General features: G+C 42.5%; 1 protein-coding gene across 1 annotated transcript in view; it reads right to left on the reverse strand.

Moving 5' to 3' along the window:
* The window catches only part of JAZF1 (JAZF zinc finger 1), a 131,529-nt gene that overhangs the window by 19,308 nt on the left and 84,276 nt on the right, over positions 1–27,945 (reverse strand). Inside the window, exon 3 of the mRNA XM_080975083.1 lies at positions 5,353–5,549. Within this exon, the coding sequence (XP_080831209.1) occupies positions 5,353–5,549 (197 nt within the window). The remainder of the gene's footprint in view (positions 1–5,352; positions 5,550–27,945) is intronic.

A 27,945-nucleotide genomic window follows, 5' to 3' on the forward strand; every position in this document is an offset into this window, starting at 1 on the left:
CCCCCTCCAATATTTTATTGGGGGGCAGCAAAGGGACCTCAGCCCCTAGGATTTGGCTTCTATGGGGGGGGGCTGATTGAAGAGGAGATGTGGGGGTCTACTGTTTGCCCCCATGGCATTTATGCTGGTGTTCCACAGGGCTCCATCATGTTCTCCATGGTTCTTAATATGCTTATGGAATCACTGAGTGAAACTATCTGGGAATTTAGCAGGAGAGTCCTAAAGGAAGGTCTGAGGTCAGTAGTGGACTGGACGAGGATCAATAAACTGAAGCCCAATCCTGATAAAACTGAGGTATCATTGAAGGGTGGTTCATCTGCTCAGGGAGGTGAGTGTTTAAGCTGTTCAGGATTCGGCTGCACTCCCAATGAAGGATCTGGTTCACACTATTGCTGGAATCTCAAGTGGCATCAGCTGCATGGAGCACCATTCCAGTTAGACAGATGTAATGCACTGTACATGTGGCTGCCTTTAAAGGCTGCTCACAAACTGCAAAATATAGCTATTAGGCTGGACAAAGACCCCCCTTTTTTTGCCAAGCTTTTAACTTTTAAATACTGTTTTAAGGCTTTTTAAAAAAACCTATTTACCTCCTGTGTTGTTTTGTTGCTGTTTTAAGGCTGTAGTGTTATTATTCCTTACGCTGTTTTCAATATTGTAAGCTGCCCTGGAAATGTTTAAATTAAACGATGGGATGCTAATATTAAAAATAAATGTGATCTAGCCAGTGAGAGTACCAACGTATGTGTCCATATTATGGCATCATATAGGTGTTTTCAAAGGGACATGGTATAGTCACAGCAGCCAAGCCATTTAACACTTTGTAAGTCAGAACCAGTGCTGCAGGGGTCTGCACAGTTTAAAGTAAAAAAATGGGAGCAATTGCCGAAATTTGACTCCCCATCTCCTTTTCAAGTTTAATGATTGATGAGTTGTTTGAGATATGTCTAGCCAAACATGCTATTCTGTTTCTGCTATCAGGGTGGGCCCCCGTCATTTACACCTGCCACACAAGTAGGCAAGGTGACTTGGAAAGCAAAGATATATGCACATTGTAAAACTGAATAAGGGTGGCCAAAAGCCATTTTTTTAAAGAACAGAAAGTACAATGAGAGGTTTTTAAAATGCAGAGTTGGAAAGCACAGATGATCTGCACACGCTGTGAAACAGAATAAATGGGGGAAAGGCGGCCAAGAGCCATTTTTAAAAAACAAAAAAGCAGAAGGAGAGGTTTTTAAACAAAACATTGAAAAGCATTTTGTGGAAAAAGGAGAGTCACTGAGAACATAGAAGGTAGCATTAAACTATGGGTTCACGATTTACGAGTGGACCACAAACTCATACCAGGCCGATATTAGTTACCTAGTTTTACTGAATATAATTCATTAAAAAAAAAAAAACTATTGCAAGTATGAAAGGTCCAGGGATTATGGGTTTCAAATAAATCCATACAACTCAGAAAGTGGTTTAATTAAACAAAAAATATGGGGTCATTATTTCTCAGCCATACTCAGTAGCTTCTTTCATTTAAAAATGAGTTATATGCAAAGATTCTTAAGAACGTCAGAAAGATGTTTAATATAAAACCATATTAATATTATGGAAATCAATTTGGAAACGCTATTGTTTTAAACACACAAAATGTAGGACCCAACGAACTTGTACTTTTACAAGGACCGTATAAAGCTCATGTTGCAATTCCAGAGAATCTACGGTATCTTTTTGTGTGGCAGCACCTATACTTTGGAACATTAGCCAGGTGCCCTCAGAATACACACTTTTTTTTATTTCAGCAAGGCATATAATTTATATATATATAAGTTGCACTGATTTCACAGGGACGCAAATTGTCTATAAGGGCAACACGAACATCACTTTTTCATCTCTTCCCAAGTTTAGTATGAGATTCCCCTTTTTTCAGATTCTCTTGTTGTTGTTGTTTAGTCGTTTAGTCGTGTCCGACTCTTTGTGACCCCATGGACCAGAGCACGCCAGGCACTCCTGTCTTCCACTGCCTCCCGCAGTTTGGTCAGACTCATGTTTGTAGCTTCGAGAACACTGTCCAACCATCTCATCCTCTGTCGTCCCCTTCTCCTTGTGCCCTCAATCTTTCCCAACATCAGGGTCTTTTCCAGGGAGTCTTCTCTTCTCATGAGGTGGCCAAAGTATTGGAGCCTCAGCTTCACGATCTGTCCTTCCAGTGAGCACTCAGGGCTGATTTCCTTCAGAATGGACATGTTTGATCTTCATGCAGTCCATGGGACTCTCAAGAGTCTCCTCCAGCACCGTAATTCAAAAGCATCAATTCTTCGGCGATCAGCCTTCTTAATGGTCCAGCTCTCACTTCCATACATCACTACTGGGAAAACCATGGCTTTAACTATACGGACCCTTGTTGGCAAGGTGATGTCTCTACTTTTTAAGACGCTGTCTAGGTTTGCCATCACCTTTCTCCTAAGGAGAAGGCGTATTTTAATTTCGTGACTGCTGTCACAATCTGCAGTGATCATGGAGCTCAAGAAAGTAAAATCTCTCACTGCCTCCATTTCTTCCCCTTCTATTTGCCAGGAGGTGATGGGCCCAGTGGCCATGATCTTGGTTTTTTTGATGTTGAGCTTCAGACCATATTTTGCGCTCTCCTCTTTCACCCTCATTAAAAGGTTCTTTAATTCCTCCTCACTTTCTGCCATCAAGGTTGTGTCATCTGCATATCTGAGATTGTTGATTTTTCTTCCAGCAATCTTAATTCCGGTTTGGGATTCATCCAGCCCAGCCTTTCGCATGATGAGTTCTGCATATAAGTTAAATAAGCAGGGAGACAATATACAGCCTTGTCGTACTCCTTTCCCAATTTTGAACCAGTCAGTTGTTCCATATCCAGTTCTAACTGTAGCTTCTTGTCCCACATAGAGATTTCTCAGGAGACAGATGAGGTGATCAGGCACTCCCATTTCTTTAAGAACTTGCCATAGTTTGCTGTGGTCGACACAGTCAAAGGCTTTTGCATAGTCAATGAAGCAGAAGTAGGTGTATTTCTGGAACTCTCTAGCTTTCTCCATAATCCAGTGCATGTTTGCAATTTGGTCTCTGGTTCCTCTGCCCCTTCGAAATCCAGCTTGCACTTCTGGGAGTTCTTGGTCCACATACTGCTTAAGCCTGCCTTGTAGAATTTTAAGCATAACCTTGCTAGCGTGTGAAATGAGTGCAATTGTGCGGTAGTTGGAGCATTCTTTGGCACTGCCCTTCTTTGGGATTGGGATGTAGACTGATCTTCTCCAATCCTCTGGCCACTGCTGAGTTTTCCAAATTTGCTGGCATATTGAGTGTAGCACCTTAACAGCATCATCGTTTAAAATTTTAAATAGTTCAGCTGGAATATCATCACTTCCACTGGCCTTGTTATTAGCAGTGCTTTCTAAGGCCCATTTGACTTCACTCTCCAAGATGTCGGGCTCAAGGTCAGCAACCACACTACCTGGGGTGTACGAGACATCCATATCTTTCTGGTATAATTCCTCTGTGTGTTCTTGCCACCTCTTCTTGATGTCTTCTTCTTCTGTTATGTCCTTTCCACTTTTGTCTTTTATTATGGTAATCTTTGTACGAAATGTTCCTTTCATATCTCCAATTTTCTTGAACAGATCTCTGGTTTTTCCCATTCTATTGTTTTCCTCTATTTCTTTGCATTGCTTGTTTAAGAATGCCTTCTTGTCTCTCCTTGCTATTTTTTGGAACTCTGCATTCAATTTCCTGTATCTTTCACTATCTCCCTCGCATTTTGCTTGCCTTCTTTTCCCCGCTATTTGTAAGGCTTTGTTGGACAGCCACTTTGCTTTCTTGCATTTCCTTTTCATTGGGATGGTTTTAGTTGCTGCCTCCTGTATAATGTTACGAGCCTCCATCCATAGTTCTTCAGGCACTCTGTCCACCAAATCTAAATCCTTAAACCTGTTCCTCACTTCCACTGTGTATTCATAAGGGATTTGACTTAGATTATATCTTACTGGCCCAGTGGTTTTTCCTACTTTCTTCAGTTTAAGCTTGAATTTTGCTATAAAAAGCTGATGATCTGAGCCACAGTCAGCTCCAGGTCTTGTTTTTGCTGACTGTATAGAGCTTCTCCATCTTTGGCTGCAGAGAATATAATCAATCTGATTCCGATGCTGTCCATCTGGTGATGTCCATGTGTAGAGTCGTCTCTTGTGTTGTTGGAAAAGCGTGTTTGTGATGACCAGCTTGTTCTCTTGGCAGAACTCTATTAGCCTTTGCCCTGCTTTGTTTTGAACTCCAAGGCCAAACTTGCCAGTTGTTCCTTTTATCTCTTGACTCCCTACTTTAGCATTCCAATCCCCTATAATGAGAAGAACATCCTTCCTTGGTGTCATTTCTATAAGGTGTTGTAAGTCTTCATAGAATTGGTCAGTTTCAGTTTCTTCAGCACCAGTGGTTGGTGCATAAACTTGGATTACTGTGATGTTAAAAGGTCTGCCTTGAATTCGTATCGAGATCATTCTATCATTTTTGAGATTGCATCCCAGTACAGCCTTCGCCACTCTTTTGTTGACTATGAGGGCCACTCCATTTCTTTTACGGGATTCTTGCCCACAGTAGTAGATATGATGGTCATCCGAACTGAATTCGCCCATTCCCATCCATTTTAGTTCACTGATGCCCAGGATGTCAATATTTATACTTGCCATCTCATTTTTGACCACATCTAACTTACCAAGGTTCATGGTTCTTACATTCCAGGTTCCTATGAAATATTTTCCTTTACAGCATTGGACTTTCCTTTCGCTTCCAGATTCTACAAAACCCATTTTCAGATTCTACAAAACCCATTTTGCTCCGTTTCCTTTACTTCACGTTGCACCACAGTTAGCAAAATGACAATACAGTGGTACCTCAGGTCAATAACTTAATTTGTTCCGGAAGGTCAGTTCTTAACCTGAAATTGTTCTTAAACTGAGATACCACTTTAGATAATGGGGCCTCCCACTGCTGCCGCGCTGCCGGAGCACGATTTCTGTTCTCATCCTGAAGCAAAGTTCTTAAACCGAGGTACTATTTCTGGGTTAGCGGAGTCTGTAACCTGAAGCGTCTGTAACCTGAGGTACCACTGTAGATAAATTAGGTACAAAAACCAAACAGAAGCCCAGTCACACCTGTTGGGAACCTCATTTTGGTTTCTGAAACAGAATCTGACCGTAACACACATGAGATTTATTTCCTGGTAGAAAATAGAATGCACAGAAATCACAACGTGCCCTTCTTTATGGCTGCATGCCAAACTACTCAATCTTTCAATAGTACACTGCAATCGCTCAATGCTACGAAACCAAGTCCTCTTACCTGTGGGTGTGCTGCTACGAAACGACGAGGAGGGGGTAATGGGTGGCGTGACTGGCGGAGTAAGGCTCCCACTGCTGTGGCGTGGAGGAGTAGATACGTTTCCCCGGGACACCGAACTTGATAGAGTCAGGGAGAGTTTAGGCTGGATTTTCTTCTTCAGGGATTCCTGCTCTCGCCGGGCTGCATCAGTCATAAACCTGCAACAATGGCGATGCCAATGGGTAAGAGGAAAATCGTTGTGAAACAGGAGCGCTGAACAAACTTTCAGTACAAACACTTGATGCTACTTCTCAAGTTGTGTTTCTGAAGTTGTGGCTTCCACAAGTTACCAGGACTTGACCTGAGATTCTGACTAAAGATCAGGAAGAGCTTTCTGACAGTAATTGCTGTTGGATCGTGGAATGGTCTCCCCTTGGAGGTTGTAGACTCTCCTTCCTTGGAGGTTGTAAAGCTTAGGTTGGATGGCCATCTGTCATGGATGCCTTAGCTGAGGTTCCTGCATTGCAGGGAGTTGATGACCCTTGGGGTCCCTTCCAACTCTATGATTCTGCATCACTTGAAGTTTTTGATTCATGGCATATGTACTCCAATCATTTAAAACAACCACGGAGATTCTGTGACATAAGTGCAGCACAGGCTATGGGGTCTCACACAGGTACAAGTGGGTGGCAGTTTTTAGCACGTTATACATGTGACATTTTCAAAGTTAATTAAAGGGGGGGTTGGCCCACCTAAAAAAGCAGCACTGCATCAGACAGGGTGCTGAACTAGAAGATAAATGCATTTTACAAAAAGGCTTATAAACTGTCAACTGGACACTTATTTCTAAAAAAATGAGAATTGACATACAAAGTTTCCCTTCACATTCCACCACTGCTATTCTCCTGCTTTGTGACCCACTATTAGACACCTGCTCCCTGAGCCATTGTGACATAATGATGTCAACTCCTGTGTTCTGTTAGTTCTACAGTTCTACTCCCATTGCTGTCTCAGCTGTATCCCTGGTGAGAGTTAAACATGTTCCAGTTGCAGGGAAGTGAAGGGAGATGGATAAAGAAAACTACCAGCAGGACTCAGAGAAGAGAAGGGAACTGGATATACCCTGGGGGGCCACATAGCTGTCTGTGAAATGCAAACCATTGAAGCCATACTATTTTAAATACAAGCATGCTGTTTTAAGTTGCTTGTGGATTGCCCTGGCTATATTAAGGGGATTTGTCTTACAGTAAAGCTGCACTTACTAAAGAGGAAAGTAAAAAATGGGCATTACCGATACATTACTTCTCCACTTAAGTTTCTGATGGTACTGAGGTAGCTCCTCATCACAATATATATATATATATGACACACACACACAGACACACACACAGTCATACCTCGAGTTGAATGCACTTCGGGTTGAGCGTGTTCAAGTTGCGCTCTGTGGCAACCCGGAAGTAACAGTGCGCTACTTCCGGGTTTTGCCGTTCGTGCATGAGCAGATGCTCAAAATGACGTCACACGCATGCGTGGTAGCGGCAAAACGCGACCCACGCACGCGCAGAGGCGCTGTCACGTCTTGCGTTCCATTCGGGATGCGAACGGGGCTCCGGAACGGATGTTCTGTGAGGGAGGGCATCACGCAAGAAGCCAAGCATGGCAGTGGAGAAGGCGGGACTTTGAAGGATGAGGAATGGATCCCTATATATCAGGGCTCGGGAGCCTCAAGTGCAGGGGCCTGAGGAGTCCCATCACTCAGCCCAAACACTGAAGTCCTCCTCCAAGGGTCTTCTGGAGGTTCCCTCCCTGTGAGAAGTGAGGTTGCAGGGAACCAGGCAGAGGGCCTTCTCAGTAGTGGCGCTCTCCCTGTGGAATGCCCTCCCACCAGATGTCAAGGAAATAAACAACCATCTGACTTTTAGAAGACACCTGAAAGAAGCCCTGTATAGGGAAGTTTTTAATGTTTGACATTTTACTATATTTTTATATGTACTGTAAGCCACCCAGAGCGGCTGGGGAAATCCAGGCAGATGGGCGGGGCATTATTATTATTATTATTATTAGTCAAGGCCTCTTGGGAGTCTCTTGACCATACCCTCCCTCCACAGGCCACACCTCTCACCAGCCCTACTGCATACCCTCCTTCAGGGTTTCTGGCTGGTTGGGATATGTTATTGAACTGATAATGCCTCTTGGATGCCTGGATAGAAGATAGGAGTGTGTGTAGACACTAATCTCTTGTACAGAGGCAACATTTGCATCATTGCTTCCCCCACTTTTGCCTCTTGCCCCACCTACCACCACAAGCATGTGGCCCTCAGAAGCTTGCCCAGATGGGAATGCGGGTCTTGGGCTGAATACGGTTCCCCACCCTTGCTATATTTCGTGGCAAGGTCAGAGGCCTGGCTTTTCTCCATCTCAAGTAGCATCTCATAGCTTCACTTTACTCCCACAAGACACCACGGTTTCCATTTGACTTCTATGGGAAAACATGAATCTTCTCATTTTCCATCGTGCTATAATAATACACCAACAGATTGTGATCACTACACTCATTTGCTATCAAGTTTTTCAACAACCAAAGCGGACCTCAAGAATTCCTTTCTGAATGACCTTTTCTCTACAGGATACGTTACAGGGCAATTTAATGTGTAACAGTGCAGCGTCCCAAAGTATGGGCAGCCATTAAGTAACTAGGTGAAACCAGCGGTGTAGCGTGGGTTGTCAGCACCCGGGGCAAGGCAAGTAATTTGCGCCCCCTAACCCGGGGCAAAGCAAGTAATTTGCACCCCCTAACCCGGGGCAAGGCAAGTAATTTGCGCCCCCTAACCCCTAACCTGCCGCCTCTGCCAGCTTCTTCTTGCTGCTGCCTGGTCTGGTCTGGTGTGGTTCTCTCCCGCGCTCAGCGCTGCGCTGGGCGGCCGCTGCACTGTCCCTCCCCCAGATAGTCCCTCGCTCTCTCTCCGCACCGCACGCCTGGCACCCACCCCCTCCACAGTGGGCGGTGACCCAGCGGATCGGATCGGATTTGCACAGCCAACACTGCAGTGAGAGAGAGTGAGTGAGCCAGGTAGGGGCAGAGAGCTGCGAGTGCGAGTGCGCCCCCCCCAGATGTTGCGCCCGGTGCGGCCGGCCCCCCCTGCACCCCCCACGCTACGCCACTGGGCGAAACTAAATGTTCTAGACGCAAAACACAATTTTTTCAAAAAATAATGCTGATAGATTACACAAACTAGATAATGTAACCATCAAGTCATCCATTAAAGCCAAAAGTTAATCAATTGCCAGGAAAACAAATTACTCCAGATATTAAGGAGCCAGCCATTCTTTTGTGCTCTGTTTTCCTCCTGCAGTTACCGCTCCAGATGAAGCTTTTTCCAAGTGGGGATAACCCTTTCAAGCATGTCCTCTTACAATGCTAACTACCTTCTGTCTACCTTTCAGCAGTTAATTACCAAACTTGTCATTAATTACTGACAACAACCCATTTCATATGGACTGCTGCATCAACTAGAAGAAATGTCTTATATTCTGGCTGCTGCAGGGAGGGGTTGGTGGTGCAGTTATTAGCTTGCCCAGACTAATTTTTCAAAAGGCTGAATAAAAATGGTGCAATAAACCACTGAGTACATTTTAATGTAGCAATTATCATCCCAGAATTCACCTTCACAGCAGTTAACAGCTAGCTTGTTAGGGCATTCATCAGCCTTGCTTTTGCTTTGGATCATTAATTAACAAACCAGTTGTCACTTGCTGCTAACAATACATACTTGATGTGTTACTGCTTAATAACAGGAAATAGCTTTATGGACGCTTATATTTCATTCCACATCCTCTTTGTAACATGGTTCAGATGCCTTAGTGTATTGTACAGTAATAATAATAGTAAAAATCTTTAAAAGATGTATTGCACATTATTGGGCTGGACAGAGCAATATCTCTTTAATTAAATGCATTTATGCTGTATTTAAAACATATTTTGAAGCACGCCATTAATTGCTTAATTTATTCCAGACTGCACCGCTCCTATTCAGTGACATGAAAGAAGCTTAAGAGTGCAAAGCTCATGAGGGAAAAGATTTCAGGGGCAATCCAGTCTTTCCTCCACTAGGCCTACAAGGCTTTATAGAGCACTAGGGCGATGGCAGTTGGTGCTGTGATCACGACCACATCAGGCCTCATGCCATCACAAAAGCCTCACGCACACCCAGAAAGCGCCACATGTTTGGCTGGCAAAATGGGAAGCTCTGTTCTAGGAGAGTGACGCAGGCATCACTCTGCAGGCAGCAGCAGGCAGGAGGGTGACAGAGGTTGACAGAGCTCACAAGAGAGACACTTCCATCCACTGCAACCTCCAGCCCAGCAGAAAACGGAGTTGGATTTCTCTGCCAAACTTTAAAAAAATAAAAAAAATACACAAAAGTTTAATTTAATTGAGAGGAAATTTCAAAATCGAAGAATGGAAACTGTTGGAAGGGCAGAACCTTGTCTTAGCAAGTGGAATGTCTGGGCGTAATCCTTGCAAGAAGAAGAAAAGTTATGCTGACCCCTCAAGATGTGTGAGATAGAGGCTGAAAGGAGCGGGCTGGTGGGTCAACTTGAGAGCCTGACTCAGCATAGAGCAGGAAACTGAAGAAGAATAGACGTCTGAAGTCTGCTTAGGCAGGACAAAGACGGCACAATCCCAGGGCTTAACAAAATACCCAGGAAACTCTATCTTTGGTGACATGAAGAGTACTTCCTCAAAGCAGAAAATAACCTAGTAAGCCACCTTGAAAACGGAAGGCTGCTACAATATACTGCTGCTTCTTGTGATTTCCACAACACATATCAATAAAAAATTACACTAGCAGCCTGACACTATGCTTATTTACTCAAAAGTAAATTCTACTTTATTCGGTGGGATCTACTTTCAAGTAAGTGTTCTTAGGACTGCACCATGAGTCTTTGTTCCCACTATAGGAACATAACAGGAAGTTTATTGCTAATCCAAACATAGGGTTGTATCCATTCCAGTGTTAGTCTCACTCAAAGTAAACCCATTGAAATAGATGAGCATGACCAACAGGCCCAGCTTAGCAGGAGATGAACCCACAGAATTCATGTTTTGGCATGTTATGAGATGAAGTCTAAACTGCATTTTTTCAAAATGGCCTCTGTTATTCATACTGAGATGGCATGCACAAGTCCTGCATATCTGTATATCCTTATGTTGTAGCTGAACCCCAAAGTCATGACTGGTACAAGCAGATTATCAAAGCTACTTCATTTTTGTGTTCATTTTCAAAGCAAATCATACACTGTGCTAAGACGGTAAGTTTGCGGCACTGTAAAACCGATAACTATTAACGTACAACTTTTTTTAAAAAAACGCAGGCATTTTATGAGGCATTAAATTTACCTGGCACAGAAGGAGTCATAAATATGTGTAGATTGAACCAGGAGATATAAATATATCAAGAGGATATACAGGAAATCCAATTAACCAAAATGCATACTATTTTTCAAGACACTGACTAATTTCTTTCACGTTGTCAGTCTTCACACTCTGTGTGTCAGCTTCATAATTCATCTGCCACTCAGCAAATTATTTTTAACCATAAGCTTCTTAGATAAGATGCCTGTCATTCTTCTAAAAGAAGCAGCAGCAGAGCATTTTCGAATACAGAATTGCTTGGCCTTGATTTCTTCTAGATTTAGAACAATGATTTGACATTAAGGCCACATTTATACCATACATTTAACACATCATGATACCACTCTAAACAGTCATGGCTTCCCCCAAAGAATTCTGGTAACTATAGTTTGTTAAGGGTTCTGAGACCCCCGTTTACACATTAAACAACAGTTACATATGAAATGAATACCACACACAACAGCTTCAGTTCTGTGCTTAGTGTTACAGGCAAAATGATCAGTCTTCTTAATAACATGGTACTTCCAAAGGAGAAAAACACTGCTCAATCTCACACACCAATGGGAAACTCATTTCTCAAATCATGGGTCCTTAGGTAGCCAAAGTAATGCTATACATACCCTTCAAGTGTCCCGGTTTTCTAGGGACAGTCCCAGAGTTATGAAAGCCATCCTGGCTTCTGATTTGATCCCGGAATGTCCCTATTTTCCCTGCCAGTGCTGCCGCTGCCAATCTTGAGTAGCAGCCGGCACTTGTCTCAAGCAGCGGCAAGGGAGCATCCCATTGCCTCTCCATGGCTGCTCCATGGCCATTGCTACCCAACTCCTTCCTTGGGTAGCTCATAGTGGCTGCAGGACAGCAGGTGAGGCTGCCACTGCTGAGGCCCAGCCCCATGTCATGTACTGGCTCTGACGGTCAGACAAAGAGCAGGGCTGCCCTAGACGGGAAGAAAGGTGGAGGAGCGGAGCGGAATGCAATGAGTCTTGATTTGTTTAAAAAAACCATTTGTGCAGTCGCATCTAATCTTGCCCCTATTCTAACTATTTATTGGTGTGTGGTTTTTTGTGTGCAAATCTACCAATGAATAAAATAAAATAAAATCAGGATTAAAGGGTTTTCTCAGGAATGTGGCGGGTGTATGTGCTGTGTCGCATTAGTGTAGCATTGGTGGCACTTGCCCTTCATCTGATAGGAGACGCTTGGGGGTGGGAGGTTGAGAAGGGTGAGTTGGAGTGAGAAATGTTCTTATTTTCATGAGGAACGTTGGAGGGTATACATTATACATGCATGGAATGGAGGTATCGGCAGGCTTAGGGAACCAAAAAGTTTGCAAGTAGTACAAAAAAACCCACACCTCACCATGGTGTGTGTGTGGGGGGGGGCAACTAAAGAAGGAAACCCACCAAATGGAGCAAAGAATAGGCAGCATGCTCAGTTTCCACATAATGTTGACTGTTGGCGGTGGGGCTGGAAAATGCATTTCCCCCCACATTTCACAATACAGTCGTACCTCAGAAGTCGAACAGAATCCATTTCAGAAATCTGTTCAACTTCCGAAACATTTGACTTCCAAAGCGTGGCTTCTGATTGGCTGCAGGAAGCTGCAGCCAATCAGAAGCTGCGGAAGCCCCGATGGATGTTTGGCTTCCGAAAGAACATTCGAAAACCACTCACTTCTGGTTTTCAATCATTCGGGAGCTGGAACGTTTGACTCCCAAGGTGTTTGGGAGCCAAGGTATGACTGTATGTTTTGTTGACGGTCTCACTTGTTCAGTTCCCATTGAGATGGTAAGCTTGCCCCTCTTCAGTGCACGTGAGGACTCCTTCCCGCCACCCCAAAAAATCCACATAAAATCCTAGATTTCACCTTTAGCCTAGCCTTCCCTCTGACATGATAGTTTTCTAGTGAGAATTGTTTTTGCTTCATTTTTTAAATTGATGAGTATCTATCAAAGAAGTCTGGGAATTGTAGCTCTGTGAGGGGAATAGGAGTCTCCTAACAACCTTTAACAAACTGCAGCTCCCGGATATTTTTTGGGGGTGGGGAAGTGGTAACCTGGTGCTTTAAATGTATGCTATGAAGGTGGCAACTGTTATTATAAGGCTTTTTAAAAATGAGTATTACAAGAGCAATCTGTCCTGCTAGCGTCATAACCATGGATCAAAGAAATTGAGGTATGTTTGTCAGAGCACCCTTCAGTTCCTATGGTTTCATGCCCAACCCCTTCTGTGGACTCGCTGTCTTACTTTGGACAATTCTTTCCCAAGCTCAACTTTCCCAAGCACAACTAAAGTTGGATAATTTACAAGCTAGTGCAACAAAGTTCTTTTAAATGTAAACATAATAAAGATGAAATGATAAATAGGAGCCACAGCAAAAGGTGAAAACATAGTTAGGGGTGTGTGTATCTTTGAAGAAATCAATTAATCCTGTTGCTTCCCACTTCCTCTGGAATTACTGGAAGACCTGTAACGATCTGCTGTGATAGGAAAGGACTGCCATTTGAAGAAGAATACCCTCTGTCTGGGTCAGACCGCAGGAAGTTTCTTGAGTGTTGCTTGATCGGCTTCATCATCACTATTGTGTAAATCGGGGGCTGTTGTTTTTAAATTTATTTCAAGTGAAAAAAAGGTCAGGAAATGGGAGTGTAAAATACACCGTGCTGTACAACCGTACCATAATACATAGTGATACAAGGGGAAAATATGCAGAGCAATTTAGGAAGGCCTTCTTGTAAGTGGGGAAAAATGCATAAATTGCCATTTTAATTAATTTCCTAATGTAAAGCACAGCTGCAGTAAAGTTGGCAAATATAAGTCACCTTTACAGTTTGCGTTTCTCAAATGAAATCATGCTTTTTAATTGGGTCTTAATGTGTGCGAAGCTATGTTTTATTTACTCGCTATTACAATATCAGCATTTTTATACTTTCTGCTTGCTTGTGCAAACAAACTTTATTAATACATATATCTGAATGCTCTAATCTCAGTTACAATGTACCAGTTTGAGTTTCAACAATTAACTGGCCTTTTTTTGCAGACCCCCGCTGCTATGTGAACTAGCTGTAGGCTATTAAAATAATGAGTCCGGACTGAGTCATCTGATCTCATGCTTGATGCAAAGCCTGAGGAAAAGGACTTTGCCCACAATTCCTAGTCTGTTTACCAGACTAAGCCCAGACTGTTGGGAGCTTTGTCCAAGAACTCCCTTCCCCCTTCCATGCATAACATGGTATAACAGAGCCCTCTGGAGGTCAGTATTATTGCTTTGCTCATTCAAAACTATTTTGCCCTCCAAACAATGTAGAATACTCTTTTCAAAGTCTATTATGGCAACAAAGGATAAAATAGCACGCACCCTTGTGAAATAGCACAACCCCTCCACCCTTGTAGGATTTTTTTATCAATAAAAACAACTATGTTTTGGGTGCATCTATATTTTTGATGCAGAGAAAATATGCCATTCTGGAAAAAAAGTACAAACTGATCTTGTGATGTTGTCAGCACGTGTAAGGTAGGTCACCGATAGCCAAGCCAGAGAATGTTGGATCAGAATAAGGAAATACTTTGTTCTATTAAAAGAAATATTGCAGAATTTACAAAACATTCAAGAAAGAAAACATTTTCTTACAACTGCATGAATAAGTTTTTGAGTGTCATTTATTTAAAAAGAGACCTTGTGCTTTGATATGACACACAGTTATATTTTTGATTTCCTACCCACAGTCTCACTAAAATGCCACAGGGCCTTAACTTGTAATGGAAGCATAAACAATTTAGATCGTGATATTTACCCTTCTGTCAGATATATGATATCAAACGTATTTGTAAATTCACATTTCAAAATATATTGTGACATATTTTACTATAAAGATTTCCCTCTACCATTCATTGAAGGTAGTGATCTAGCAATGAAAATGTGCAAATCCTCTAAATTCTTATAGAGCAAAAGCAATTTAAATTTACGAGTTTCCAGTAAATGTCTCCGTATATGTAGGCCAATGTATTTTACACAGACCTACTTGTGATAAATCTATTGTGCACCCGGTCTAGAGCGTCACCTTTTCCCTGAAAGCATTATCTAAAACTGCCCAACTCTTTCCAGATCCCTTCTAAAAAACTGTTACAGCAAAGCTCTAAGATTCCTACATATGAACAGAACTCTGCTTAATAAAGAACTTGGCTTCAAGCAGGATGAACAGAATGAAAATGAAGTGAAACCATATAAAATATTTTGATATAGTTGGTGTATATCAAATCTTTACAAAGATTATCAGAAATTAGAAACAATGGATGGTACCCTTTGGAGCATAGCTATAAAACTGTGGTGACAGAAAGAGAGAGAAACAGAGAACAAGCATATCCAAGCAATAAGATAATCTAAATATTCAGATCCACTGAAGTCACCTGTCACTGTACAGAGCCCAGTATTCGTCACAATACCAAAGTAAATACAGAATCTGAATGTCCTGGCAACGTTTACGCTTAACTCCCTGGACCTTCTGTTTCTCATATGCTTCATCTGATACAGAAATTCAGACTACAGGGCAGCAGGAAAATTCAAACAATGCATACTGCTCACTGTTCTACTCAAGAGTGTTGAGAGAAAACAGGTGACAAGGATTAAGAACAAAATTAAATTTGCATATATCCAGCTATGGAATGGAAAATTAACACCAGTGTAACATGATTTAATAGCGGCAACATGGCCACAAAACGAAAAAAGCATAAAATTTAAAACCAATCCTGTTGAGTAGCTAATATGGCAGATAAAGGAAGGATGAAAACTATTCTGCAAAGCTCTTGGCAACGATGGGAAGACAAAAGCTAATGGAAGAAACAGACCTAAAAGCTAAATCAACTGGATGACAACAGGCTATCAAATGTTAGCTGATCACAATCATTCTACCAAATCCTTCCAAATATACATGAAAGTGAAGTGCGAAAACCACAGATGGCGCATGAATGAATGAACAAAATACAACGAATAAAACTCTTTGAAATGAAAATAGTTCACAGCCGGGCTCAGAACAAGCAGGAAGACCAGGCGCAGGAGTCGGGTGGAGCTGTTGAATATTGTATTCACGGTGTTAACTAAGAAATGGCTGCTCTAACCTTCTTTTCTATGCATGCTGTTGTTTAACCCAAGATCCAGCTTTCCCAAAAGGGGAAGCAGGGAGTTGTAGGTCATTTGCATATATTACAAAAATGTATATTTTCCCGTTTACTAACATTTAGGACATACCAAGGTTTCTAAAAAGCCATGCTGTAAGCCAGCTTTCCCCCAACCAGCCAAGCATGAGAACTTTTTAAATATCTAATCTGAATTTTGAGAATTGTTTAATGCTAGCATTGGTGTGTGTCCCCTACTGACAGAAACAGGGAAATCGTAATGTGTCGCCCAACCTCAGTATGGTAGAACCAATGCAATATGATTTCTGTGCAACTTTTTAATAATTTCCTTGAATATGTTTGCACTCTCACGTTTTCGTGGAGTTAGGATAAAGAGATGAAGAAACCCATGCCGGTGTTCCAAGCCCTGGCCCACGTCTAGCACGGTCCAGTGTAGGGCCTCTCTCAACACAGAAGTGAAAGTCTCCAGGGGCCAATGATACAGCTGTGCCCAGGCTAAAGCCTTGTGCTTTGGCAGAGACCAGTGATACCCATGAACAATGCTAGCATGAGAATCCTGGACTTAGTGAGGTGGGGTAAGTTGGATATCATCCAGTAAAATAATCAAGTGATAAAAAAATCCAATAAACCTAGATTATTTCTGGACTGGATCCGTAAGGGCTGGTATGAAATAATGACTTTGGTCCAAATATTCCTTAGTGCTCTCCTGTTTCCAATTAAAGCATGTGCTTTAATGCTGGACTGTGGACTGCACCGAGAAAACTTCCATTTAAACAATACAAGTAAAGCATGTGACTCTGCCCAGAGAATCCCGAGAAAGGTCCTTTCACCTTCACAGAGTTACAATTCTCAGTATCCTTAACAAACTACAATTCCCAGGATTCTTTGAGGGAAAACATGTGCTTTAAAAGTGTGTGTTGAATGCATTTTAAATATATGGTCTGCCCTTACATAAATCACAAGTCCCAAAATATACAATTTGGTTTGTTTCTGAAAGTACTCCTGTTTCGTTTACAAGAGTCCTTTCTCCCATGTTTTCGTTAGGGTCAGACTCACCTTGCCTCTCCTGTTTAGTAATAATAATTACACACAAACACACACATATATTGTCATTTAAACTTGTATTGCCTACAATACAAGCTTTCTGTTTTTACCAGACTAAGCCTGGAAGTCAATGCCACAAACAATATCAAGGTCAGATGTATAATCAGAGACTTCTATGCTTTCTTAAAAATGAGGGTGCTCTGATACAAAATTTATGAGAAGTAATCTCTTGAAGATTGCTATTAACACGCTCAATAATTTTCTTACTTTTTCGTCCAAGAGGCTTTATTATTTGTAGCCTGTCAGTATGACACATAAATTATGAGCCTTGTTCACCTATAATAGGATAAAATGAAACTTCAAAATTGACACTTATGAAGAAAAATGGGAAAGTCCTTAGCACCATGATACCAGCTAAAGTGTGAACAATTTGCCAAATGGTACAGGCAACCAAGTTGTCAAACTTTAGGGGCAGAAAAAGCATAAACCAAAAATATGAGACCATCTAGTCAATACAGCTCACAGAATCCAGTACAAAGTTAGCCCTTTGATCAGATAATTATAATAATATAATGTAAGTAAGTTTGACAACATACGAAATATAATATTGAATTTGTATTATGCCCAGAGAAGATATTCTGGGCAAAAAATCTGAAAATTTTCTGATGCAAACTACCATATGCAGAGCAATTTGCACAGGAATTAATTTTCAAGAAAATCACTGATCAAAGTAAATTGCAGTGAGTTTAATAGGACTTAATGGTAAAGGGACCCCTGACCATTAGGTTCAGTCGTGACCGACTCTGGGGTTGCAGCGCTCATCTCACTTTATTGGCCGAGGGAGCAGGTGTACAGCTTCTGGGTCATGTGGCTAGCATGACTAAGACACTTCTGGCGAACCAGAGCAGCGCACAGAAATGCCGTTGACCTTCTCGCCAGAGTGGTACCTATTTATCTACTTGCACTTTGACGTGCTTTTGAACTGTTCGGTTGACAGGAGCAGGGACTGAGCAACGGGAGCTCACCCCGTCGCGGGAATTCGAACCGTCCACCTTCTGATCGGCAAGTCCTAGGCTCTGTGGTTTAACCCACAGCGCCACCCGCGTCCCTCTTAATAGGACTTACTCCCAGGTAAATGAGCAGAGAATTGCAGCCTAGGTTTCTTGTACTTAAGACCTATTAATTTCAATAGGACCTAAGTGATGATTAACTTTTCCCTATTGATTTCACTGGTACCTCAGTTCCACACCTATTTTTCCTCTGCTCTTTCCAGGCATGGTGCATGCTTTAAAACTTCGTATTCAAGCACCCCTTTTTTGCTCCCCATGAAAACCCACTCTCTGAAGGTCAGTCAGAGCAAACGTCAATCTGCAGAGAACCCGAATTGACATATGCTCTGTCTGAGCATTAAAAAGCAGGGTTTTCACCAGGAAAACTCATGGCAAAAGAAAAACAAAAAACTGTTCCGACACAGAGCTTTTAAGCGTGGACCTGTGCCTGGAAAGAGTGAGGCAAAAGGTAAGTGTAGATAAGCCCTAGCTTAGTCTGCATCTAATCCTATGCCATAAACGGTGAGATATAAATAGTTAAAACAAACAATGGCTGTGTTCACACATAATGCTAAACCATTAATTTAATAAGCCAGTCTCATAATCAATGGCTTGAAGCTGACCTGTCAAAACTTATCAGTTTGTTTTAAACCAGGATTCCTGGTGTGGGCATAATGCTAAGCAGGATTCAGTAAATGCAAAAATAAGCTCTGGTGAAGAACCTCCTCATAGCTGCATGGAAGGAGGAGAACAGGGAAGTGTATGAACCCAACACATCACTCTTGTCTCATTCTGGCTTGTCCATACAGAACCAAACAAGAAAATGGCAAAGGGTTGTATTCAACTAAGTCCTACCTAGAGTAGAAACACTGAAATTAATTTAACCTAGATTAGTCTTGACTATTAACGTCAATGGGTCTACCCTGCATAAGACTAGCACTGAATACCACCCTAAGAATTTGTGTTTTGCAGAACAATGGGGGTTTGGTAAAATGGTGAGATGCTAATGAGAGACATAAAGCTAAATTAAGTGGTAACACTGGGAGAGCATGATTGGCAGGCAGGACCTAGAGATTCCTGCCTAAGTACTTTATAGCTCTAGTGGGAGCAGCACTGGGCTTGAATCAGGAACTATATAGACAAGGCTCTCTGTACCCTGAACCACCAAGGCTGCTGGCTACATAAGGGAATGGCCAACAGTTCCAGCTGGCATATGCACATAAGCCTCTTGTTGTGGGGAGTCAGGTGACCACTATAGCACCACCAACTGACATAAATCTCCCAGACCTGCTGCCTTCCCTCAGTCTAGACCACTGTTCTTCGACCTTGGGTCTTCAGATATTGCCAGACTGCAACCCCCTTCATCCCTGAGCATTGGCTAAGTGTATGGTGGAAGTTGTAGTCCAGTAGCACCTGCAACCCAAGGTTGAGCAATACTGGTCAACACAAGGTCATTAGGTCTTCCCTCCTTGCTGGTCTTCAAGCTTGCCTAGTCCCTCAGACTTTAGCTGCCTTAAAGGTAAAGGGACCCCTGACCATTAGGTCTAGTCATGGCCAACTCCGGGGTTGCGGCGCTCATCTCACTTTACTGGCTGAGGGAGCCGGCGTACAGCTTCTGGGTCATGTGGCCAGCATGACTAAGCCGCCTCTGGCAAACCAGAGCAGCGCACAGAAATGCCGTTTACCTTCCCGCCGGAGCGGTACCTATTTATCTACTTGCACTTTGACGTGCTTTTGAACTGCTAGGTTGGCAGGAGCAGGGACCAAACGATGAGAGCTCACCCCGTCGCGGGGATTCAAACCGCGGACCTTCTGATCGGCAAGTCCTAGGCTCTGTGGTTTAACCCACAGTGCCACCTGCGTCCCTTTTAACTGCCTTACAACCAGCAAATAAATATGCAGAGAAGCATAGGTGCTGACTGCTAGGGTCTGAGGCAGTCTTGGCACCCTGAACATATTTTTTGAGGAAGCTGGGCCCCCTCAATTTTGAGAGGGCGTTCAGCTCTGCCCCCTGTCTCCTTGCAATGTCAGGGCTCCTCATTCCTCTGGAGAAGCTGGCGCTTCTGCAGACAAGCTAACTACATCAGGCTCCTCTCTTCCTCTACGTCACCTGGCAGCAGCCATTCCATCAGAGTCGGGCATCAGGGCTACACCAATCCCCAAACATTTTGAATACCAGCTAGTCATTATAGGAACTACCATGTAACTTTAAGAACTGCACCTCGGTTTTCTTGACTTCTCCCTCCTCCGTCTCCATTTTTGCTTTTATGTCGTGTCTTAAACTGTAAGCCTGCAGGCAGTCTGTCTTGTTTTTGTTGCCTTAGGTAAGCCACTCTGGGAGCCTTTTCGGCTGAGAAGTGAGGTAAAAAATTCTTCAAATAAACAATCGTAATAAATAAACCTGACTCGAGGGCCTGACGTGCAGGTACTGTCTGAAGGTTTCCAAGCCAATTTTCCATGAGTCTGACTCTGAAGGCTAGAAATTTCCTTTAAAATATAACTGAATCCTCATAATTGTGTGCCACTCAGCAGGTTCGGCATGAAATTCCAACATATGCAGACTTGCAGGAGAAAAACAGTTCTATTCATACTACAGGATTTTTAATTTTTTTTAAAAAAAGTCCACTAAATAGGAATGTGTAATGTAGAAATCAATTTAGGAAACCACATTTCTCTTCTCTGGGCTATATGCATCATTATACTTGATACAATCAGCCTACAAAAATGTTTGATCAGCACCATTCTTTGTATCTGTCCAGATTTTAGAGGAGATGATTTTTGGGGGGCAAGTTGCAGGGTTTTTTTTATTTAAAAACACATCTTGTCCACATCAGGACAAGCTTTCTCACACATAAATGCATACCATGTGGGCTACCTGCTGAGTTTTGGCAAGCTTGGCAGACTTAAGGACATAATGGGCTAGCCAGTTGTAGCGGGGGAAAAACCTCCCTGGGAATATTTAAGTCAGGAAAGAAAAGGAGACTTTCCTCCAATGCTTCTTACTGTGAGCTGGCAAAAAGAAGATAAGGACAGGAAATTAGATGTTAAAACCAGTGCATTGGTCCCCCCCCCCAAAAGGAGACACGTTGCGATTTGCCAGCACAATATTTTTGAAATCTGGTATTTCAAATCACCACACAGAAGCTTAAATATACTTGTTCTTTTAGGTGGTTGATGGTTTAACATCTGATTTACACTTCTGTTTGAGATTAGAAATCAGACTGCTTGATGCAAATTTATCCCTTTGTATCTGTGTTTGGAACTGGTGCTGAAGGTGCAGAGGGTAGTTCCTATTTCTTTCTAACATTCCATTATTAGTGTCTAATGGGTGTGTATTAGGCAAATTTCTTAAGAACAGTTTAACCTTTTGTTTACTTTCCAGACCTGAACTTTATTAAAGAACAAAACAACCGTGATAAGAAACTGTGGATGGTCTGTATGTCCCAGTGCAAAGAAATGGGTGATATATTATTTTTAATGATAGTTACTAAAACCACTGTATTGCTGGAAGCATTTGAGACAGCTCCCTAAAAAAGAAGAAGTTATGTGACAAGGCTTGTTGGGAATGGAAAATAGGCTTTTGCTGCCTGTTGCTGTTTCTCACCCAGCTGGCACGACCAAAGTTTGAGTGTTGTTGCACTCCTTTTTAAAATAAGTATCCTTCCCAGAATTACAGGATAATTCCCAAACACAAGTGTGCCAGCAGTAATTCTGGCATTAGCATGCATCGTGGGAAGGAAATGTAAAAGATCATACAAGGAAAATATTGTCAAAAATTGGTTTAGGGGGGAAATGTGTCACTAGCACTTAATGAGAACTAATACTAGAGATAGACTAAGATTAACTATTTTCCTCTCAGTAGAATGACATTTACAAAACAATACAATAAAGGGTGTATCCAGTTGTGTTCCTTCATCTGATAGAAAGTTATTTGACCTGGAGGATTGAGGGACACACCTGCTCTGCAACAAAGTAAGAGGATTCAGGAGAAAGGGGAATTTGCAAAAACCACCTCCTCGTCATTTCAATTCACTCTGGATCAAAGATATTTCTGCCAGTGCAGGGAAACAGTTTGATATAGTCCTTGGTGAATGTATGAGTTTTTCCGAGAATAAATAAAGTGAATTCATTCTTTATTCCACCCAAAATTTCACAAAACAGATACTCGTTTTATTATGAATATCCATCTCTCTGATCATTTTAAACTCATCTTTAGAGATGTAGAAGCACCTGTCAGGTGGCTTTTGCTTTACAATTTCAATTTTTCTAGGGTTGCCATATTTCAAATAGTGAAAATCCAGACAGAAAAGCCACCGAGCTTTCTTTTGGCACAGTTGTTGAGCTGCTTTTGGGGGGAGGGGGTGTTGCAAATTTGTTGGGCTTTTATTTTTGTTCTTTTGAACTTTGAACTTTTGTTCAAAGTTGTTTTTGAGCTATTTTTATGGGAAATCAATCAACATAGGCTGCCATATGTATGGATTTCCCCAGATATTTAGCCAATTTCTGCCTGGACACTGCTGCTGAATGCAGTGTTCTGGATATATCCGGGAAATTCCGGACGTATGGCAACCCTAATTATTTCAAGATGCACATTAATACAGTTTACACCAATGCAAACTGTTATGACAGCTTAACTATCCATGTTTAAGAAGTAAGCATTAGACCTGAAGATCATTCTTCAGTGTGATAAAGCCTTCTATCTTACACAACATGTAAACTTGGATAGCCCACTATCTGAATGAAGCACAAGAAAGGCAATAATCCTTTCAAATGAGAAGTAAAAAAAATATCTCAGAATCTGACAGATACGCGAACTGCAAAATTAAACATGAACTTCAATCATCTGCATGTTTGGTTAGTAAGAATGGTGATAAAGATGATGATGATACTGAACATTTGCATAGTGCTAGCAAGTACTCAAAGTGTGTCACATACTTTTTTTGGTTGTAATCCTAAGAACAATCCTATGAAGGAAGCAGTGGTGGAGCAAACAGATCAGGTGCCTGGGGCGAGCCGGGGCAGGATGCTCTGCGGGGGCCTCCGAGGAGTCTGCCTGCCTCCTCCCACTCAGCCGCTCTACAGCTGAGGGGGAAGCGGTGGGCGGACCGTTTGGGGCAGCGCGGGACGCATGGCTCAGGCGCGCTGCAGGCTCCTCAGTGAGTGCCACCCGGCATTTTGTCAACCCCCTTAGTGGTGACATCCAGGGCGGACCATCCCCACCACACACCCCTTCCTCTGCCCCTGGAAGAAAGTCAATAGTGTTGCCACCCCTACTGCAAATGGGGAAACAGAAGTTCAGCGAGTTGTTTGCCTAAAGCTAACAGTAAGATCATGGCAGGAGAGAGAACTGGGATCTTCCCGATTCACTGTTTAGGCCAGGGGTCAGCAACCTTTTTCAGCCGTGGGCCGGTCCACCATCCCTCAGACCATGTGGTGGGCCGGACTGTATTTTGGGGGGAAAATGAATGAATTCCTGTGCCCCACAAATAACCCATAGATGCATTTTAAATAAAAGCACACATTCTACTCATGTAAAAACACCAGGCAGGACCCACAAATAACCCAGAGATGCATTTTAAATAAAAGGACGCATTCTACTCATGTAAAAACACGCTGATTCCTGGACCATCCACGGACTGGATTGAGAAGGCAACTGGGCCTTAGGTTTTCTACCCCTGGTTCAGGCTCTACATTACATTAGGTTTGGGGGGAAAAAACCAAAGTTCAATCAGGCTTATCTCTAAGTAAAGAGAACAGGATTGTACCCTTTTTATTTTACTTTAAAAAGGTAAAGGGACCCCTGACCATTAGGTCCTGTTGTGGCCAACTCTGGGGTTGCAGCACTCATCTTGCTTTATTGGCCGAGGGAGCAGGCGTACAGCTTCCGGGTCATGTGGCCAGCATGACTAAGCCGCTTCTGGCGAACCAGAGCAGCGCACGGAAACGCCGTTTACCTTCCCACCGGAGCAATACCTATTTATCTACTTGCACTTTGATGTGCTTTCAAACTGCTAGGTTGGCAGGAGCAGGGACTGAGCAATGGGAGCTCACCCTGTCGCGGGGATTCGAACCACCAACCTTCTGATCGGCAAGTCCTAGGCTTTGTGGTTTAACCCACAGCGCCACCCGCGTCCCAAAGTATTTTACTTTAGTTTGCTATAAAATATCCTCAGCATGTGAGTACACTATAGTCTTGTTTGGGTGCTCATACAATTCCCAATTGCATGAAGATGGACTCTCTGGCCCAGGGCACATCAACATGGCCCCTGCTGGCTCTGCCACCTACACACTGGGTGGAAGTACCAAATCAGGGAGCCTGCTCTACAAATGACAAAAGCATTTAGGATCAACCCCCCTAAATAATTATGAGAGTTATTCCAACATTCCATAGAGCAGCTTTTAAAACTTAATTCCCATAATAAGAATACTCTCCTTCTTCATGGAATATTTTAAGGGGCTTTTGTGTTATTCCTTTCCATTGGTACGACTGTAGGCATAATCCAAATGGAAAGTTTTCTTCACAAGTCCCACTGAAGTAAAGGGGGTTCACACAGGAGACCTTACCAACAGTTTACAGCCTATATTTGTATTTGAGGTCATGTTTTTACACCTACAATATTCTTAGCCTCTAGATGCCTCTAAAAAACCCCAAACCAAAACCCCTTAGTACTGTGTTATTCTCAGGACCTATTTGAATGCTGTGTCTTTTTAATTAACTGGAAGCCATTTGAAAGTGCCACAAACTGTTCATGTGTGAACCTATTGAAGATAAGAGAGTTGCACTGAATTCAAAGTGCAGAAGCTTGCTAATGTTAACAAATTAGTTCTGCTTTCAAGACGGAACACTTCTCTCTTTAATGTGTCAACTTATTACAGAAGGACTCCAGTTACTGCTGGAGCAGTCATACTAAATCAGCTTTTCAAAATTAATATTCTTTTTTTGCAATCAATTATGAATGTTTCAGCCTCAGATAGATGCTGAACAGATACCTCAGCACAATATTATCACCTCGTCCACAAATGAGCTCAACACAGAGACCTGATCTTTTTGCCAATATCACATCAAATTATTAACAGCAAATATTGAAGTGAAACGATTCCTAAGTACTACTTTGCTTAATTTTGTTTCAGGCTGCACTTAATCTTTATTCATCTTTAATGAGTATTTATTGTATGACCCTGACAGCTTGCTACTTCTGTGATAAATTATCTGACTCAAGTCTGATTAAAAATGCAACCCTGAATGCTAATTATCTGAACAGACCTGCTTAATAATAGCATTTCTTGTCAATTATGGAGCCATAGAATGGGTGCCAGTTGCAACACGCATCAACAGCCTCTTCTTAGAGGCAGATTTCCCATAATGCTTTATCATCTGCCACACATAAATCCAGGATTCTGTACCTGTGGTGACCTCCTTATTAGTGAACTGACAAAATGATGAAGCAAGCCAGCAACAGAACTTCAGCAACAAGACAATAATGGACTGCAGTTGCAATCACTGGGAGCTCAACAACCCAGAGTCAGTGGTAGTTCCTTTAATCTCTAGTCTCTGCTGGACCTCTTGGTTTGAGTAACAAAGTCCATATCCCACCTGTATTTAATAAGCTGAAAAACAACATCTGAATATAGGACACAGAGATAGAATAGCACTATTTTCTTGGCAGAAAAATATATATACATTTACGATTGCAGCTATCTGAATAGAATTTAAGCATAAGTATTACTACCCCTGCCAACGCATCATTCAGCTTAATGAGAGTAGTTTTCATGTACATAAAACCAGCAACTATTAAGCTTTGTCCTACCAAACAAAGAGTAGGTAACAACTAAATAGAGATGGGTGTTTGTAGACGCCATGCTCATGCACGTGAGAGTGTGCATCAATGACACTTTTTTGAACCAGCAAGTTGGAAGGAAGCAAAGGCCACATATCACTCTCTATGATAAACACATAAGAACGTCATCACACAGCCCTCACTGGAGAGCCTTATTACAATCCTGGATTTGAAGCCAGGGGGGGAGTAGATCGAGGAGGGGGGTGATGTGTTGGCAGTAGCAAAGGAAGGCAGGGATGGGGGGGTGTGCAGTGCACCGGGCGCCACTGCTAGTCAGAAGCCATGACATCGACAGACACTAAATATACAGTAAAACCACAAGGACAGATAAAATAGAAGGGAGTCACGTATGGATTGTGTACGTTAGATATCCAAGTCCGCTTTACAATTAACTGCTAATTAATCTCATTTCTTTGCCCTAATCTTCCTAGCTGTCAGAGAAGAACAACTTTATTAATGGAGAACAACTCTATTAATAAAGTTGTAAAATTGTGGGTACCACTCAGCAGCCACTTCACCCTCTCCGCCCTAGTTAGGTTGGTTTCCTGCTCATATAAAGGAGTTAATATGGCTGTTCTCATCTCTGACCTATGGAGTGAATGCCAAGGGATGGGGCTGTGATCATTGACTAAGATCCTACACCTACTGATTGAATAAATGGAGGAGAGCAAGAGAAGAGGAATTTATCTCAAGACAATAGAACTGATTTAGAACTGCCGTCTCTCTTTCAGATATATAGCACACTTTTCACCATGAGACTACCAGTAACAGAGAGATATTTGGCTCAAATACGACAGCTCCATAAAATAAAGGTGAGAAGTGTTTCAAATTCTAGGTAAGTCTGGAAAGCTGACATTTTAGAATGGCATTGTTTTTTCTTTTAAAATAAATGAGCCTAATGTAATGGCCTGATCTTTGTGCCAGTAGTATGTCATATTAGTGTGGCAAATACTGAATTCAAATGTTTCACAAGTTTAACATGGCCTAATTTTGCATTCAGGTTGCACTTAAACCTTATCATTTCCCCTTGAACATCCATTCTCTCTCTTTCATTCTCTCTCTTTTTCCAGCTCTTTCATTCTCTCTCTTTTGCCTGTTCCACAGACTTGAAGCGGTCAAGTGGGCATATATGAGGTGAGACAACCTGGCAGGTAACCTGGTCCCAAGTTGTTAAGGGCTTTGTATCATATATTTTGGGACATGGGTGGCGCTGTGGGTTAAACCACAGAGCCTAGGACCTGCTGATCAAAAGGTCGGCGGTTCAAATCCCCGCAGCGGGGTGAGCTCCTGTCGTTCGGTCCCAGCTCCTGCCTACCTAGCAGTTCGAAAGCACCTCTAAGTGCAAGTAGATAAATAGGGACCGCTTTCTAGTGGGAAGGTAAACGGCGTTTCCGTGTGCTGTGCTGGTGCTGGCTCGCCAGTTGCAGCTTCGTCACGCTGGCCACGTGACCCGGAAGTGTCTTCGGACAGCGCCAGCTCCCGGCCTCTTGAGCGAGATGAGTGTGCAACCCTAGAGTCAGACACGACTGGCCCTGATGGGCAGGGGTACCTTTACCCTTTACCTTTATCATATATTTGGAGCTGGTTGACTGACCAAACTCAAAAAGTATGGTGTGTGTGTGTGTGTGTCTCCCCAGATTTGGGTGAGAAAATGTTGGACAGTATGCAGTCCCATCCAGGGTAGGTAATTGACCAAGTTCTCATACATGTGAATTACTCCATCTTGCCAGGAGCCAAGCTCAACTTATTTTTCACCATCCATCTTTCCACTGCATAGTTTACCTTCTAGCTAGCCTGCATTCCTAATCAGCACAAGCTCTACACAAATCTCAAAGTGATGTAATGACCAGTGTAGATACCAGGGGGTATGGGAGACTATTGAAGATAAAGAAAAGTACAAGCCACTTTTGTGGGTAAGCACCAGGCACTCTACTCCAGTTATTGGTACTGCTGGTCAGACATTCATGACCCAGCCCCTGACTGTGCACGATCAAAGTCAGGGTACAGTATTATGAGACAGAGATTCATTCATTCAGTTACAGACTTCAAGGAATCTGATCCCTCACGGCTGGATGCCAGAAATGGGAGAAACAAGAAGTTCTTACTGATGTATTTATTCAAGATTCACAGAGAG

The sequence above is a fragment of the Podarcis pityusensis genome, assembly GCF_964106645.2.
Source record: "Podarcis pityusensis genome assembly, chromosome: 12".
Lineage (NCBI taxonomy): Eukaryota > Metazoa > Chordata > Lepidosauria > Squamata > Lacertidae > Podarcis > Podarcis pityusensis.